The sequence below is a fragment of the Corvus moneduloides genome, chromosome 1, assembly GCF_009650955.1.
Source record: "Corvus moneduloides isolate bCorMon1 chromosome 1, bCorMon1.pri, whole genome shotgun sequence".
Taxonomy (NCBI): domain Eukaryota; kingdom Metazoa; phylum Chordata; class Aves; order Passeriformes; family Corvidae; genus Corvus; species Corvus moneduloides.
In genome coordinates, this window is record NC_045476.1 from 126910955 (window position 1) to 126928812 (window position 17858).

Genomic DNA, 17858 nt, shown 5'->3' on the forward strand with positions numbered 1-17858 from the left:
GGTTCAACCAGAAAGGGTTTATTAATTAAAACGGTATTAATACATTTAAAAAAGAGAGAAAAAAAATTAAAAAACATTGTGCATTACATCGTGCTTACAGTCAGTAGTAATCTATATTTGCACCGTTTAACAGGAACATTTTTTTTTAGAGGCACTCCCGATGTTTATAAAGAATAATGCACTTAAGGATCTCTGTTTTGTTGACTGCTGCTCGAAGCTGCAACACCACCACACGCCATACCAATATCTCTACCATTCATTATGTAAATTATCTTGTGTCCGTATTTTTAGCAGCAGTTGCAATTAAGAGTTCCCACCTCTTATATAATATATAAACATTAAAAAATAATTAACAGTTCAGGAAAAAATAACTGCACTCTATGCTCTAACTGCTGTGTTATGCAAACATGCTACCACTTAATAACAGACCAGGGTATTTTTGAAGATATTTAGGACTTTATATTCATAGAGCTGGATGAGTCCAAATAAAGATTTAAAAAAACCCCAGCTACATATGCATGTGCATATACATATACATATGCAATCAAATGAGGTTTCTGCTACATAAACCAGCAGTGATCAGAAATTGGTTTCATAGGAAAAGTTTAAATTTTCTTGTTCACTGAAACATGGTTCATTCCTTTGTGCAGTTTACATTCATGGATGAAAATTGAAGGGCTGTAATATTAAGACAATAGCTTCGGTTCTCCAGCTGGCAAATGACTTGGAACTTGAGTTACACACTTGAACAATTGCCAGATACCTGACTACTTAGTCTATTTTCTTATAAAGAAGAATTTGCAGTTCATTGAACTCCTCTATTTAAGGAGCTTTTGTATCACAAAATAGTTCAATCTGAGAAAAAGAAATATATATGAAATACATTTTCATAGAATCATATATCTGAAAAGGGTTTATTTAAATTTAAGCCCCATATCAAAAATATTCTGAAAGAGAAAAATGAAAAATGCACTTGAGGAAATTTGGGAATCGGAAGAAAAAAAATTAAGAGGTTTTTGTCAGTTTTGAAAGAATTTCTGGCATCGATCTTACCACAGCAGAAGAAACTACAACCAACAAGTACTCTAATGGGTCTTTCATAGATGTTCCTCTTGCTAATAAGGAATAGTTTCCAATGACTCTTGCAATAATGCCTTATTAATCATAATCTAAAGTAAGACATATCGAATATAATAAGATAGTTTAATTTCTCTCCCCTAAGCCTATATACCATCCCAATGTCCTAAAGATTACAAAATAACTGAAGTTGTCATTTCTAGCTAACTGCGATAAAAGCATTTGTTATGGATTTATTTATATGGAAATTCATATGGAATGCTTAAATTTATAGTGCTTATGCAAAAACAAAACAGAGTTAAGAACTGGGTAAATGAACTCTGGCAGTTGGTGTACTTACAAAGATTTTAGGAAAAAGCTGAGAAAAGTAAAATAATGGTCAAGATTACTAAATACAGGGGATTGCAGGATGATACTGCCACATACCAGTGTTCATATGTCAATAATGCCCCTTCAAAACAAAACAAAAACCTGTTTTCAGTAAGTATGGAGATTTTTTTTTTATTACCCCTATAGTAATGAAGAAGCAGTCTAAATGGAAATTAAAAGTAATTTCTTCCAGTGCCAACAGCACATAGACTGACAAGTTGTCAATTACTGTTCTGAAAATAAAATGAAGATACCAAGCATCTCCTATGCTGAGGTCCAAAGTGACCTCCAAGCACCCTTAAACAACAGATATTTCTAAAGTTCAGATCCATAAAGGATAACCTACTTTACCCTCTGAAACAGATAATGCAAACAGCTGAAAGCTTTTGACCTCTCTAGTCCTCTACACTAGGGATTAAAGTTGATAATAATCTGAGTTTCTTATAGTTGTCCATAGACAGTATCACTTTGAAGAAAGAAAATAAGAATTTTCAAGGTTGTTTTGACTCTCTTACCAGTTCCTCCCTCAGATTCACACTGTCCTTTGAATACGTACATAGTGTTTTCTCTATAAAACTTGAAGATTATTCTGTTAATTAGCACAAAACCAGAAGCTGCACAATCAGCACAGAGTAACACAAGTATCTCACTATTGCTGGCTAATTTTCAATTTGATGCAAACTAACAAAAGAGCATTTTTTACTGAGAATCAATCCAAAAAGCAACCTCTTCACTCCTTGTAAATTAGCCTTGTAGTCTTATTTCTGCGACAAACTACTCTACCCTATTCACAGTCTGTTCTTTGTTTTGTATCCTATTGTCTTGACAAGCCAAAGATACAAGAGCTAAGTGTAAGGTTCTGGACTGCATTATTACAGACGAGTTATCTCCAAAGACTTAACAGAGTAGTATCAATCTGATATCCAATGCACTCTTCAGCTTTCTGACATACAAGGTACTCAATTACAACCAGTGCTACAGATATCTAAAATTCATTCATCTCTTCAGACATACACACTGATAGACTCCAGTTAGTGTAAAAGTGCACCCAGTGTAACATTCAGTACCCTGCAAAGACATGCTGGTTTCATTCACAATGGAAGTTTTCACCTTAAACTTATTTCCAATTCCAGTGTTCAAGAATTGATAAAATACTGTATTAAGGTTATTCCCAGGCAACCAGAGAAATGCTCTGAAGATAATCTGCAGATGCCATTATGAAGTCAGTCCATTCCTTGGCCAGCTCTTCAATGGAGACTTCCTCCCCCCCATATTCCTGTGGGAGAATGCTGACGGGGAAGTGTTCAGTCAGACTCTGCAAGTAGTTATTTCCATGCATATACACCTAAACCAAAATATTAAAAGCATTTACTTGGGTATGAATGCTAAACTACTGAGTGAGAACAGGCAGCAAAGCATCTCAGTGCAAGAGCTGGACCCACCAGCTTGGTTTAACTAAGTGTATTTGTTCATAACGAGTTCCTTAAAAGAAGGAACTACCTGGTGAGTTTCCCCTAGGTGCTCAAACTCAGTCCTGCTCAGTATCTGAAGGCTGGTGAAGGATGGACTACAACCTGAGAAGAGCATTTTATGTAGCCGTGAGCACAGGAGCCGAAACTAACTACACACTTGTTCCAGACTGGTTTAGCAACACTGATGAGAGCACACACTACATCCAAACTGCTAAACTGAGCTAAACCATGGGAAGACTTGTGATTTGTTTAGTCATGATATCTTGTACTTGCCCTTCAGTCATTTCCAAGAACAGAGCTGTGTCTGGCTCCTGGCCATTACTATCTGGTCCTGCCACATGTATTTAAAAACAAGATTATGTAGTATGTATGTAGGTTCAGACAGGTGTCAAGGAAGATACTCAACAGAATCTATGTATCAGTCCTTACGTTTCTGTTCTAACTGAAATTAGATCCTGGACTACTTCTTCACTTTAACCCTTGCAATACTGTAGGTTTGGTTCTTCTCCTCTTGCTTTATTGTAGCTATTTTGAAGTCTTGTTCATTACTTCCAGTCTGATACTTTTATAGGATCTACTGTCCTGGCGTGCAGTGGCTATTGCAAATGCCCAAGATTCATGTGCTGAGTAAAGAAGGCTTCAGAATGGGAATAACAATAGGCAGGGCTGCTTATTTTGTACCTTAGTTCTGCTGTTAACACTTCACTTTTGTGCCAGCTGAAAACTCCAATATTTTTCCTATGCTGCAATAAACCGTAGTCCTTGCCACGCATTTGCATCCAAATACAAATTTATTTGCAGATTTGTAACGGGAAAACTATTTAAAACAACTAAGGAGCTGTTTGGAAAAAAACTTTGAAGTTAAGTCTGACCAATTTTTGATGCATAAATGCCTCTGGAGGTCTCTCAGGGCTAAACAGTTGTCTTCTACTAATTCTGCACAACTTGGAGCATAAAACACTATTAAGTGATCATTTTTCTCTGTCATTTATAGGCAGAGTACTGGAAAGTCCAGGATCTATTTCTTTCTAGTTCTGCAGAAGAATTATGTGACCTCAAGCAAATTATTTAACCTCTTTGCGTCACAGTGTTTTTTATCTTTAGAGCAGTGATAACAACACCATTGCAATTGTCATGTTATTATTAACTGCAAATGCTTTACAGTTAGATTCTGGAGGTCTGTACGGCATTAACAAACAAAAATGGTTTATGCTCTTCATTACTCAGGAGTAACAGAGCCTAAGGAAGTGCTACAGATTGTCATATAAGGATTTTGTGGCAGAAAGAAATATTTGTGTGCACTCACCCGTTGCTTTATTTTTTCAGTGAGAAAAGGCTTAATTAGAGCGAAGACTGGGTGGAAGAATAAAGGCTCATTAATCAAGTGGATACCTCGAACTTTCAGTGGAAAGGAATCCTGTCAGCATACATGAAAAACAGAATAAGAAAAAGAAAATATTATTGAAACACTTCTATTAGTAAGGACAAGACTGTGAAAACTGTCTAGTCCATAGGTGAAAGTATTCCTTCTGACCTTCCCAATTCTTGCATTTTGTAGTGCTGTAGCAGTGTAAATTAAGAACAACATTTAGAAAAAGCATATCTTGTTCCTCCCATTAGAAAGAAAAATCTCACCTTTCTTAAATCTCAGTGTGAGGTGAGACTGAATATTAAAAACAAACAAACAGAAAAACAAAAAAGAAAAGTATCACCAAATTGCACATAATTTGTATTGTACACAAACCTTGTTCTCAGCCATTTTCTAAAGAACAATTTTTTCACAACAAATATTCTGCTACTAATTTACAAAAACCTATCTAGCTATGTGCTATTATTGGCAATAGTCTGAAGGATAATACGTAAATATATATAAATTATTGAAGATACTAACTTTAAGTTAAATACATTATATTTTTTATTTAGAGATAAGCCTTGAAATTATTAGGAATTTGACCAAGCCAGAAGTTCAGCTTTACAACAAGATTACTGTTTTAATAAAATTAAAATATCTGCCATACAGCCTTTATAATACAAAATAACTTGGATTCTACTTGTGTTCATTTAAAAGTTCCAGATCTTTGAATTTTAAAAGAAAATATGGCAGTGATCAAAGCAAGCTTTATGCAATGGGGAAAGTAAAACTTCCATTCATATCCCACCTGATACTACCTTGGAAACAGATGTTTTCTGTTTATAAAAATGGTACTTCTCACAAACATATCTCCTCACTAGTTCAGTAGTTCTAAGGGAAAAAACCCCAAACCCAACACATTTCTTTAGTCCCACTCCTTTTAGATTTTAATGTATGATAAAGACCTTAAAATTGTCAGCTTGTATGTTTATTTAATGTTATTATGGGTTATCATATACTTAAATTCTACTATCATGATTTCACAAAACAATTTTCTATAACAGATAATAGATTTTTCATAACAGATTTTCAAGATAATGTCACTTATTATTCATACTATGCTTTCCATTCCTTGGTACATACTTCCTTTGTATTAACTTCTGTTTCTTGATACAGGATAGCAATTTGCAAGACATATTTCTTGAGTAAAACACAGGGTTAAAACTAAGGTTTCTCAGCTTTTACTTATAAGCATGTTCTGGACTGCATTCAACATGCCCTGGGGTGCATCAGGCACAGCATCTCCAGCCTGGCTAGGGAGAGGATTGTCCCACTCTGCTCTGCTCTGGGGTAGCCTCACCTTGAGTCCTGTGAGCATTTTTGGGCACCACAATATTAAAAAGACATTAAGCTATTAGAGAGCATTCAAAGGAGGGCCACGGGAATGGTGAAGAATCTGAAGGGCAAATCTTACGAGGAGTGGCTGAGGTCACTTGGTTTGTTCAGCCTGGAGGAGACTGAAGGGAGACCTCATTGAGGTCTTCAAGATCCTCAGAAGGGGAAGAAGAGGGGAAAGTACTGATCTCTTCACTCTCCTGACCAGGGACAGGACCCAAGGAAATGGCCTGAAGTTGTGTCAGAGGAGGTTTAGGTTGGATATGAGAAAAAAGTTCTTCACCCAGAGGGTGTTTGGGCCCTGGAACAGGCTCCCCAGGGAAGTGGTCACAGCACCAGCCTGACAGAGTTCAAGAAGCATTTGGACAGTGCTCTCAGGCACATGGTGTGACTCTTGGGGCGTCCTGCATAGGGCCAGAAGCTGGTCTCAATGATTCTGATGAGTCCCTTCCAACTTAACATATTCTATGATTCTATGGTTCTATGATATTGAACAACACTAATATAATCTCTGGGTATAGTTTACAAACCCAGTTAAAAGTGATGAAAGGAATCAGGGGGAAAAAAAAAGAGTTAAAATTCTTTCTCTTCTTTGAAAAGAACACTGGAAACACACAATTTTTATTTTTTCATAGCTCAAAAAAACATTTAGAAGTTTGAAAAACACTGAAAATATCAGAAATAGGTCAAGATGGAAACATATCCAAAGAATTTCCTGCTTTGAGATTATGGATTGAAACCTTTAGATGTACTTGCAAATCCTATTCTGATTCCTTTCTGCTCTATTTCAAGGTTAAAAAAATCACCAGCAATTTGTTTACTACCTCAGAAATCAACTGAAACACTCTCAGTAGTCCTGTTTTCATGAGATCTGCCCCACGACTGCGTAACACGAAGACTTCTTATTCTAGATGTGCGAAGCTGGGAATACTTGATGGTTTCACTAAAGTTTTACAGTAGATACCAAGAAGAAAGAACATCTGAAGTTCTGATGATATTAATTCAATGACTAAGCTTTGATTGAATCTCAGATATAAACCTTACCAAATCAGAGCAAGAGATTATCTCCCTGGCTCATTTCCATATCACAGGCTAACAGTTTTATTATTACTGACTTTCAACCCAACTTCTGAAGGAAAATAGGATTATTGGACTACACGGTAGCTTGCCTGTCAATTCTCTGTCCCCTTTTTTCTTTAATTTTTTTCTCTCAAATTCAGCGGCAAAGTTCAACTGAATTTGGCAGAAAGGAATAAGCCTTAAAGATAGTAAAGTCCTGAGAAGTTTTGTGAAAAATAGGAGGTGAGATAGCAGTGATTTGCACAAAACAATGCTCAAGTTGGGGGAAAAAACCAAGCAGAACATAAATGTTGTACATTCTGTTGTTAGCAGATGAAAGATCACATAAGCATCATCCATACTGGTAACAAGTTAGGAGTGTCTTGCTCTTAACTATTCATAGTGCATGCTACTTTTAATATTCTCTGAGCCGGGAATAAATGCTTTAAATATTGAGTTAATGCATAAAAGAATGGAAGAGAAGAGATGAAACAGGATAGCAAACACAGATCCTTCCAAAACTGGGCTTCATTTGCTCTTCCAGTCATGAAATTCTTGCGTTGGTGGAGTTCTTATAAAATACCAGAAGTTAGAGGGCATTTACTGCTATAGAAGAATAAACTTGAAATAAAATCAAGCACAACCTATGACTTGTAACGGATTTAGGATTTTGTTCTTCTAAGTTGCAGTCTGAGAATGTCTATGGAAGGAAAATTTACAAAATTTACTTATAGCTTGGAAGGGATGAAAAATTGGAAGTCATAGCAATGAAGCTGCATGAAGCACTATGTCATACTTACTGTGAGAACAGCAGCAATTTTCTTGGCCACAGCTGGACTGATTTGAAAAGCATGAGCAAATCTCCACCCTTGAAGGTCAAAGATGGCCTTGACTCCATTTCGCTGAGTCTCAATCTCCTTTACAATGAGTTCAGATGTGATGAGGCTTACACGAAACACATCATATGCTGTAAATAAACTGGGATCCCATTGTCCTGAAGAGAAGACAGATTACCCTGCATTACTATGAGAATACCCCATACACCTGCACTTTTGCTTCCTATGGCTTCTAATGTGCTTCTCAGGAACAAGAATTAACCAGCAATAACGAAATTCCTGAAACAATCTGTTTTGCTAATGCATAAGTTACTTTGTGTGCCTGCTCTCTCATTCATCTTTGATGCTCTTTTAGTAGATGGTACCACATAATGTAGCATGTTCTACCTATAGCCATAGGCCCAGTACAACATTTTGACAGGAACAGCTTAATTCAGTAACAGTCATGCTAGCAGAAGCTGCAGATCATCAATCCAATCAACTATTATAACTTTTTTTCAGCACAGTAATTCTCTCACAGTTCAATGTATCTCACTTTTTTTTTTTTCTGAGGCCTGAGCAAAAAATTGCATGGGATGAGCCTTAACCTTAGATGAAAGCTTTAGAGGGCACAATTATCTACTAGACCAGCTGATAATAAGACAGTTCTTTGAAAGCTGGCAAAAATAATGTCTCTGTCCAAAACAAGCATAAAGAGATATGGTGTTCATTTAACTACATATTTTTTGAAAAGATTTTTGGGAGGTACGTCAAACATTTTCCAAGTAGTGTTAGCTAGGGCTCTTTGGCTACAAGTAAACAGTGAAAACCTGGTGAACTGCTCATCCAAGCCTAAACTGAATGTTGATACATGACTAGGTGTGCACCTTTTTATTGTGTTCTCCCTGCTCTGTGCTGCATCTGCATCAGTACCACAGTCTTAGCCCATAGCTTTGAAAATTTATACGAAATCAAATGATCGTTGGGACATTCAGAGCCAAAACCCAAATAATCTTACAAGTTTTAATCTTTAAGTTTCTTTCAATGCAACAAGAATTTCACTAAAAAGAAAATTATGTTCTTCATAAGGGATTGTACAGCTTTAGCTACACTAGTTTATAAGTAAAATTATGTAGCTGTTACAGCTCAGTAAACTCACCTTTAAATTAATGTAAATGTATTTCTAGCAAGGAACATGTTTTACCTTTCTAGTTAAGACATTCTGATATGATCTAATTTTATCAACCCCTGCAGTTGTACTCATAAAATATTTTTGTTTTGCTGCTGAAATTGTGATAATTAAAAAATAAATAAACCACAAAACAAAACAAAGCAAACAAACAAAACTCCAAAACTTCAGTGTCAGAATCAGGTGTGAAACACTTACAAGCAATTCTGTCACTCACCAATTCTGTATATTAGAACTTTGCTTCCGTGTGGGTCTCTTGATTTTAGGACTCCGTGATAGCCAGCTTGCAGAAGACCAAGAACAGAAGATGGTTGTAAATCTGCACTTATTTCTGGGCATTCAATTCTCCACTTCTGATAATTCTTCAATAACTGGAAAAAAAATTAACATGGATGTCAGGTAAGCATCAGCTATTGTAGGAACGACACAGTTAAAAATATGTTTTCCACATGTGGTCACAGTTAGGTTTAATTCATTAAATTAGCTATAATTTAATTGTATATTTTAACCAAATCACTCCTAGAAACAGAAGGTTGCTATACTGGATCAAGTAAGTGAGTAAATTGCCATGATGAATTTAGAACCCAGTCAAATCATTAATGGACTGCAGTTGCCATTTTGTGGCAAAAATGAAAACTGCATGTACAATAAGGCCGTAGTTTCTATGTAAAATGCATCTAAACCTCATTTTTTCCATTCAGGATACCTTTAGGATTGTTCATTTTGCTACTGCATCAGACTCATTCAGGATTTTTTTAAATTTAGACGTGCAAAATTTTATGGAGGAACATTCTCCTTCACTCACACACCCTCTCCCTTCCTCCCTATTTTTTACACAGTCATAAATAATTCCAGTTTACTATTTGAAACAGGTATGCTCATCAGCATATCCAAAACCATTTCTGAAGTCCCTTCTACCCCTCTGAAATGAGATAATATAACAAAGTAGTGGGTCCATTACACATTTGACAATTTCCCTCTCACAGAGTGGAAATAATGAGAACCTGTTTGGCTAAAACAGAGATCCTGTCTGTTGTCAGGGACATGGTCACCCTGATTCCTAAGGCTGGGAGGCAGCATCATAACCACTATTTCTAAGGCACAGGAAGAGCTGTGTGTTGAAAGGCGATGGATTAATGCTAAGGAAGAGGCAATTAAAGGTGTTCCTTTGTGAGGTAACATCTGTGTTGAGGAATTACAGGGAGCACTGTGAAAGGTCACCTTAGAGACAGATCGTGAAAAATTAAGTTGGTGATGCAGTAGTTCTAATTTCCAAGTCTAATTACTGTTTCTCCTTTAATATTAGTTAAGTGGTTGTGGGGGAAATGAGCTATGCCCTGCAACTAAAATTTATTTAAGACATTTTGCATAAGTAGGAAGCTCTGCAAGACTGTCTTCTAAAATGCTTCCTCTCAGCTCATCAATTAAATTTTGCCTCTGCTTTATCACCTCTGCTAAGTTCTCTAGCACTAAGTTTGGAAATCAGAGACGTAACTATTACAAATAATTCACATTTTGTTTTAATTTCCTCAGTGGCTATGACTTAGAGTTCTAACCCAAGACCTTCAAAAGTAGCTAAGAGAATCAGAATTTTTTAGAACTTTGTTTCACAAGAAATTGAAATGTAGCTTTAAATCTTAAAGGAAGCATGCACAGCCTAGCTTTTTAAATCATTTCTATATTTCAAAAACAGGGAAACCCAATCTGATCCTCAGCACAGTTTCACAAATTAAATGTGCCCACCACACTAAAAGCATCAACTGAAAGTCTTTCATTTCCTATAATTTGTATTAACAGAATTTTTTTTCTCCTTTATCAGTTACTCCATATTTCACAACAGAAATACTGAGGTTAAAAGAGCTGTCAGGTCCAACTAATAGAATATAACCTTAAAAAAATTACTATGCAATTACTATACTATTATCTATGCAAGTATAATTTTTTTCAGCCTTTTCGTTGGAAGAATGATCAGAATGAACTTCAGTAAAATTGAATTCATCCCTTGGAAAATCAGAGCATCAGCTATGCTGATTCTTACCTACAGACTCTTAGAGGGAGACCTGAGACTCATCATCCTGTAGCTCACAGCATGCTCATGTCAGATAATTAGTCTTACCTCTTACCCTTCCCTCTACTTTGAAGCTTCTTGTATCATTTTACATATAACATACTTTTTCTTCAGCTTAATGCTTTTCTGCTCAGATTAAGGTCTTGAAGGATTTTGAAGGTCTCTCAAATGAATTGTCATGAGAAAACTATTTATAAAATATTACTGTTTATCAGCAGAATTTACATAAAAATACATGGTATACTGATCAGAAATTAGCTATATTTTTATGGAAGTAGAGCCTATAACTATGTATTTAGATCCAAAAAATAAAAAAGTTCATATACCATGCTAGAATCCCTCTTGATTTGGCAGTAAAAAAAGTGGATAAAAAGCCTCATCCACCACCATAGAAAGAAACATTTAACCATTAGGAGAATTTTATTAGCAGCCTTTCGACTGCATTAAATCAGTTCTAGCCTAGACTAATTTTAAAACTAACAAACAAACAAACAAACAAGGTGAGGGAAAGAGGGAGGAAGTAGGGAAAGTAAGTTAATTTGTGGAAGAGGCGTTCACTATAATTGCAAAGATGGGCCTGTTGAAGTACTCTGATTATCTCACTCTGTCAGTACTTGACTATCTACAAAGGGCACTGTTTGAGCAATCCCAACTGCTTTGTGCCAGACAGCAATGTCAACATGTTTTTTCCTTGGTCTTTCCAAAACAGACTCTGAAACAGCAGCAGAATACAAAAACACCCTGAAAAGAGCTATGCAAACATCTGTAGCTTTGTAATTTCTCACTTTTCTTCTAAAATCTGTGGTGCTACAACTTAATGAATGTATATATTTTAAACACCTCTTTGAAGAATTCCCTACCAAAACTAAGATGAGAATAAAAATGACACATTCATTCAATAACCTAAATAATCTTGTCCAGTCCGTACAATTACTTTCTCATTTTCATGATATTTACATTTTCCAAGTTGGAAACAACAAGGATTTAAGTTCTTGGACCTCGGAAGAAAGAGAGTGCTGTTTGCAGCTTGTGATACACTCAAGATCCTTACAGAAGGCATAGTTTACCTACTAGTGATGCCTTTTCCTGGTCTTAAAATCAAGAGCCATACACGGTTAGAAGGGGAAAAGGGATTTTACCTTGGTATTTATTTTAAGGATCCTTAGGTGCACACATCCAGGTCATATGCATCGAAATGCACCCTGCAAAATGCCCATCCCAAAAGATCTGGTATAACATTATAGGTTTTACTAATTAGCATATCTATCAAAAATTCCCCAGTGAGAGGCTCAAGTGAGGCCCCCTCCCCCCAAAGAACCTTCCCCTGGATGGTTCTATCTTAGTTAACAGAATGTGTTCTGGAGAGGACCTTGGGGTCTGGGGCACACTGATCCCTAGCTACGAAGCTTCTAAAATGTTTATTCTCTTAGCTTGATGAAAAAGTCCAAGAATGTAGGCAAAAAGCACTAGGAATACAGAAGTTGTAAAAAAGGTATAACAGGGGTATAAAAGAAAAGGCAAAAAATCTTCATGGCATCACTAGCACACCCATTAAGGAGTAAATATATGGTTGGAATACTTCTGACACTTTCCACGACATGAGCAAGTTGGGCATCTTTCAAACACATAACATGGCTAAACCTAAAACATACTTCCCTTGGCAAGAAAGTCACAAAGGGCTGAAGAGTTCATAGATTTTGAAAACCTAATCTAATTACCTGCAATGATTTAGATCTGAAGTAAAGGTTAGCATTAGAGAATCTTCCACAGCATCTACAGCTAGTTTTGGCAGATATTCCGTAAATTTTAATTTATGTAGGCAATCCCTTTCTTATAGCTGCACATGGTCAAGTCTTACACAGCCACTTAAAAGAGTAATCCTTAAACATGTAAAAGAGTTCTAAAACTAGCAGTGGGTACTTACAGGTATTCTAGTTTCACACTGTTTAAGCACAGAAATTCATGGGAAATTTTTTTAAAGTATGATTTTTTTTTTTCCCAGCAAGGAAAAACATAAATGTATACAACAAACACATTGGATATAGGTGAAACAACCTAATATCAGGAAAAACAGACTCATTCATTACCCAGTATAAAAAACAGCTCACACACCTACAACACAAGAAAAACCCCTCAATGTATAATTATCTGTGATTACAAACTGAATAACCTACTTAGGATCTGCTCAGCATCTGAAAATAGATGCAAGATAACTTGATAAAGGGGAGAAATCTGGATGAAAAACTCCAGTGTCTGGAGTTAAGCATTAATTAAGAGGTTTTTTTTCCTGAAATCCGTTGGGGATAGTTCCAGATTTCTGAACATTACAGATTACAAAGTTACCAATTAAACCAAGATTCATGTCCTACAAACCAAAGTGAACTTAGTACTTTGCTTAGACACAAAAGAACTGGAAAACATTGTGCTTGTTAGAGAAACTAATGTGTTTGTATACATAAATGAATTATATTTTTCTTGATTAACTATTTTTTTATTAACATGGATGATAGGCAGAACGAGGCCTCTATTGTGTCAGCAGTTGTACCAATGCACACAATGCTTGGGAAAAAGTTTTCTACTGGCATTCTTTGCAGGAGAAGCCACAGCTCAAACTTCAGAATATAAACCTTTGTGCATATGTATTTTATACTTCTTTTTATATATGTGTATACAGATGTACCAGAATTTAAGCACACAGTATACACAGACAAAGAATTTTAAATATTTTATAGAGACACAGAACTTTCCCAATTCCACATGCATTACCTCTTTGTCACTGGAAAAAGACTGGCACGTGCTGGCTTAGCACAAAGGGAATCCTGGCTGACTGATTTATGTTTCCTCAAGAGTCAGCTCAGAGAGCTAATAAGGGCTCTTCCATCCTTTTCAAGGAATTCCTTAGTATTGATGGAAGAAAAGCAGCCAAGTAACTGATTTTAACTTAGCATTTATGTTTGAATGATGTGAAGATCCTCAGATAATGTCTGAGACTCAGCAGTGTGTTTGGCACTACAGAAAACAACCCACCTTGTTGGGTGGGTCATCCTAAGCAACTTACTTGCAGTACGACACACTAGGAAAACCTCATTTCTCTGTAAGTCGAATGCAAAGAAAAACCAAAGTCTGGCTATATATACCTTGGTATCAACCAGAACTCCTAAAAGGATCCTAGATATTTAGAGAGTTTTCAGTGCCACAGAAGGGATGCTTACAATAGTATGCTATGAAAACCCTTTGCATAGAGCTTCAATGTCAAACATTTTCATTCTGTCCCCCAGAGTATAATCTATTTCAGGTACAAAAAGTATTACAAAGTCACTTAGAGTCAGTCCTATACAAGAGTTATGGGCTGTAAGGCACAATAAAACACACTAGCAAAAAACATTTACATCCAAAAGGAGATGCTAGTTCTCCAGATTTCACATATCACTAGTGAATCCAAGTGACAGTGCTTTTGATGATAACAGTGAAGTCAAACATACGCACATAGCTGGTACATTCAAAAAGGGGCAGACACTGATCTCTTCTCTGTGGTGACCAGTGACAGAACAGGAGGGAATGGCCTGAAGTTGTGTCAAGGGAGGTTTAGGTTGGACATTAGAAAAAGGTTCTCCACCCTCAGGATGGCTGGGCACTGGAATGGGCTCCCCAGAGAAGTGATCACATCACCAGCATGACAGAGTTCAAGAGGCATTTGCACAATGCTCTCAGGCACATGGTGTGACTCTTGAGGTGTCTGTGCAAGGCCAGGAGTTGGACTTTGATGATCCTTGAGGGTCCCTTCCAATTCAGCATATCCTGTGATTCTGTGAGAATAGTCTGTTCCTGAGCTTAACTGAATAATCATTGTCTTTAAGAAATTAAGATAGTTTTATCTCCTCTTCAAGTCCTTCAATTCCAGCTACCTGTTTCAGTGCTGGATTTTCTTCTAGCATGAGAGATATCAGTGTATCAGTAGTTAAAAGCAAGTCTGGAATTGCCACTAGAAAAACGTAAAACATTGCTGTTATGAGTCACCATCAAAGATTTAGAAATGGAATGTCTTGAAACAATCTACCTGATTATTCTTTTCTGAAGCATTTCCAAATGTTGGTAACTGACATCAGATAAATCTCTGTCAATTATTAACCAGAAATTCATCAATGAAAAGGTCTGGTCAGTTGCCAGACTCTTGATTCATGTTTAAGGCTAAGCCCATACTAAGATGCTGGACAACTGTTGCTTACAAGCATTGACAGAGCCATGAACTTTGGTTATCCCTTAGCTGCTCTAGAAATACTATGCAGTAGTACACAGCAGCCCAGTGGGCTAAGAGTGTATCAGCCTGAACACCAAACCAAGAGGCAACCAGGACAACAACAACCAGGACAATCAAACCAGGACAGGATGGAAGAGCCACTGTCTGGACTGATGGCAGGAGGGCTCTGTCTAGGGTGAAGTACTAACATAACTTCTGCATGAAGTCACACTTGGGTTAGATGAATATACAATTTGTGACCACGACAGATTTTTGCACAATAATTCTCTTTGGCCTTTGATATACTGATTGCAATAAACATATTCCTTTGGAGGGAAAAAAAAAGGAAAAAAAAGAGAACTGCTTGTGTTATTCTTCCCATACTGTAAGAGAAGTATTCTAGAAAATGGTGTCAGCTAGTATGTAGAAGATTAAGTACAAGTGGCTACAGCACTTGGGGAACTGAAATTCTAGACAGAAACATTAAATACAGGTAGGTTTTGAACATCAGAATCTCTTAATTTGAAGAAAGGTTTGAAATTCAGAAACTTAGCAGTCTGTGGAGACCTAGAAAATCTAAAGAGGTTTTAAAAAGACTTAACTTTTTCAAAGCAGGTCCACAGTCTAGAGGGCTGATTCTCAAGAGGAACATAGGCAATTTGCTCCTTCATAGACTTCCATCTCTAAACCTAGCCTAGATTCCACACTCGCAAAGATTAGTCCTACCTACAACACACCTCACAATTAACCACTACAAAGTGCAGAAACGTATGGGCCGAATTCAGGAGTGCCACTGTCTTGTCTACAGGATTGCCAGTAACCACCAATTGCAGTGCAATTAGGAGTGGATATTCAGGAGTCCATGTTGTCCTCATTAAGCCCTGCATTTTGGAACCAAGAAACACAGGAAAATAAAATGGCTTTTGTTGGGAAAGAAAAAAAAGGCATGGTCCTACAATTGTTAGTGCACAGCTTTGATACAAACAATCTCACAAACCTCAAGTAAAAGTAAGATCCATAAAACCCAAAGGAATCTCACTTGACTCCTTGGCTCTTCTGCTGAGGAGGAAAGGTTTAAAGCTATGATGCAAATCTCATGAGTGAAATGAAAAGAGCAAAAATACAATTTCTAAAGCTATTTATGATTAAGGGGCTAATTCAATTTCTCAGATTCTTATTTTAGCTACTACCTTGATCCTGCAATACATACGTCCCTTATGGTGACTAAACTTGAAAAATCTACAGTCCAGAGAAGTCAGAAACTAATAGGTGAGCTCTGTTGGGCAATGCTGTGTAATCAGCAAGAAATTCTATGGAAACACAGATTTCAGTTGGCACATGTGAATCAATGCTTCTGCCCTGGGAGGATTTGGAAACACTTTCTGTTCCAAAGGTTTAGTGGTTGTCAATCTTTCTTTAAAAAAAAAAACCAAAAAAACCTGATAACGATCTGTGCCTTTGGATATTAAAAATATGTGTACTCTGTGGCAAAAAGGCATACAAAGAGCCAGGAAAGTAACACGACTTACCAAAGCCTGCAAGGAGCGCTGTAAATGACTAAACTGCAAGCAAAAAGAAGTTTTTACTCATAGTTTTAGACTACTTGTAAGTCTGTAGTGAAACTACTACGGCTACTAGTAATCTGAGCCTGATAATCACGACAAGTGTGTCCTTTAAAAAATACTGTTTCTTAACCGGAGCTGTGAGCTTACCACATTTACTGTAAGTGACTGTACCACGTTTATCACAGCTTTTATGTTACCACATCCGTATCTCACTGAGCCAGCCGCGACACCGCACATTGATTCGGTGCCACGCCGAAGACACGCGTGACAAGCAATTAGTTACACCCTGAAACTCCCGCTCGGCCTCGGCCGACCCAGGCAGCGCAGGGCACGGACCCACCCCACACCCCACACCCCATCCCCGCAGCGAGAGCCCGAGCCCGGCTGCTCCCCGTCCCGGCCGGGGCTGGCTCACGGCCGCCGCGGGGGCTGCCCGGGCACCGGGACCTGCGGCCGCCGCCCTCTCCTCACCCTCCAGGCCAGGTCCAGGTGGAAGTCCCGGGCGCGCAGGAACCGCACCAGGAAGGCATCGGAGAGCGGCTGCGACCAGCGCTGGCCGGGCTCTGCCTCCGCCCGCCGCCGCAGCTCGGACACGGCGCTGCGCACCCGCGGAGAGTGGTCGGGGAGGTCATTGAGCTGCCCCGCGCCCGGCAGACCCTGCGACATCCCCGCGGCACGGCCGAGCTCAGCCCCGCCGCCTGCCCGCTCCCATTGAGAGCGGCGGCGCGGCGGGGCCCAGCCGGGCTGCCCCCGCCCCCGGCGGGGCTTAACCCCTGAGCACCCTCCCGGGCCCGAGGCAAGGGAGGAGGCAGGTGTGCTGCGTCCTGGGCCCGCCCGGCTGCGGCCGTGCCTCTTTTGGGGTTGCTTTTTCACTTTTATGGACTTGACCGGTTTTTAGGACTTTATGCTTAAAGCCCATCTCCTGTTCTTCGCTTCCAGCCCCAAAAGTGAGCTGTAACTGCTCCCTCTGGAGGGCGAGAGGCGGCCCCACCGGGCAGGGAGACCCCCGACACTGTACCCGCGGCGCCCACCGCCGGAGGGTCACCCCGGACCCCTGGGACGTGCTAAGGGTAGTGGCTTCCCCTTGGGGCGAAAATAATCCATCTTTAGATACTAAATCGCAAAAAGCTGCAACTTGATTGCAGCTTGAAAATGAAGTGCAAAGCGGGGATCACTGCTGGTGCAAAACTGCCTTGGAGCACCTCATCCTTAACACGGATACGCAGTAACGAAAATATATTCACTCTGCCAGGAGAAAGGG

The 17858-nt window shown here is 38.5% G+C and overlaps 1 protein-coding gene across 2 annotated transcripts; it reads right to left on the bottom strand.

The window, feature by feature from the left end:
- Nucleotides 1-2: 2 nt before the first annotated feature.
- TTPA (alpha tocopherol transfer protein) lies at nucleotides 3-17329 on the bottom strand. Of its 2 annotated transcripts, none has more exons than XM_032126458.1 (5): nucleotides 17069-17327; nucleotides 8945-9098; nucleotides 7524-7717; nucleotides 4225-4335; nucleotides 3-2791 (listed from the first exon to the last, which is right to left on the bottom strand). In XM_032126458.1, exons 1-5 carry the CDS (start codon nucleotides 17261-17263, stop codon nucleotides 2612-2614), a joined length of 834 nt encoding a protein of 277 aa, XP_031982349.1. In that variant the 5' UTR covers nucleotides 17264-17327; the 3' UTR covers nucleotides 3-2611. The 2 variants fall into 2 exon arrangements, with proteins under 2 accessions (XP_031982349.1, XP_031982358.1); XM_032126467.1 differs by having other exon boundaries at nucleotides 2596-2735; nucleotides 17069-17329.
- Nucleotides 17330-17858: the final 529 nt, after the last annotated feature.

Excerpts from the sequence above, each read along its gene's own strand:
- TTPA (XM_032126458.1), bottom strand. The coding sequence starts at position 17,263 with ATGTCGCAGGGTCTGCCGGGCGCGGGGCAGCTCAATGACCTCCCCGAC. Across the intron at positions 9,099-17,068 it reads ACCTGGACCTGGCCTGGAGG|TTATTGAAGAATTATCAGAA; the intron begins GTGAGGAGAGGG and ends TTTTTTTTCCAG. Across the intron at positions 2,792-4,224 it reads CTGAAAAAATAAAGCAACGG|GTGTATATGCATGGAAATAA; the intron begins GTGAGTGCACAC and ends ATTTTGGTTTAG.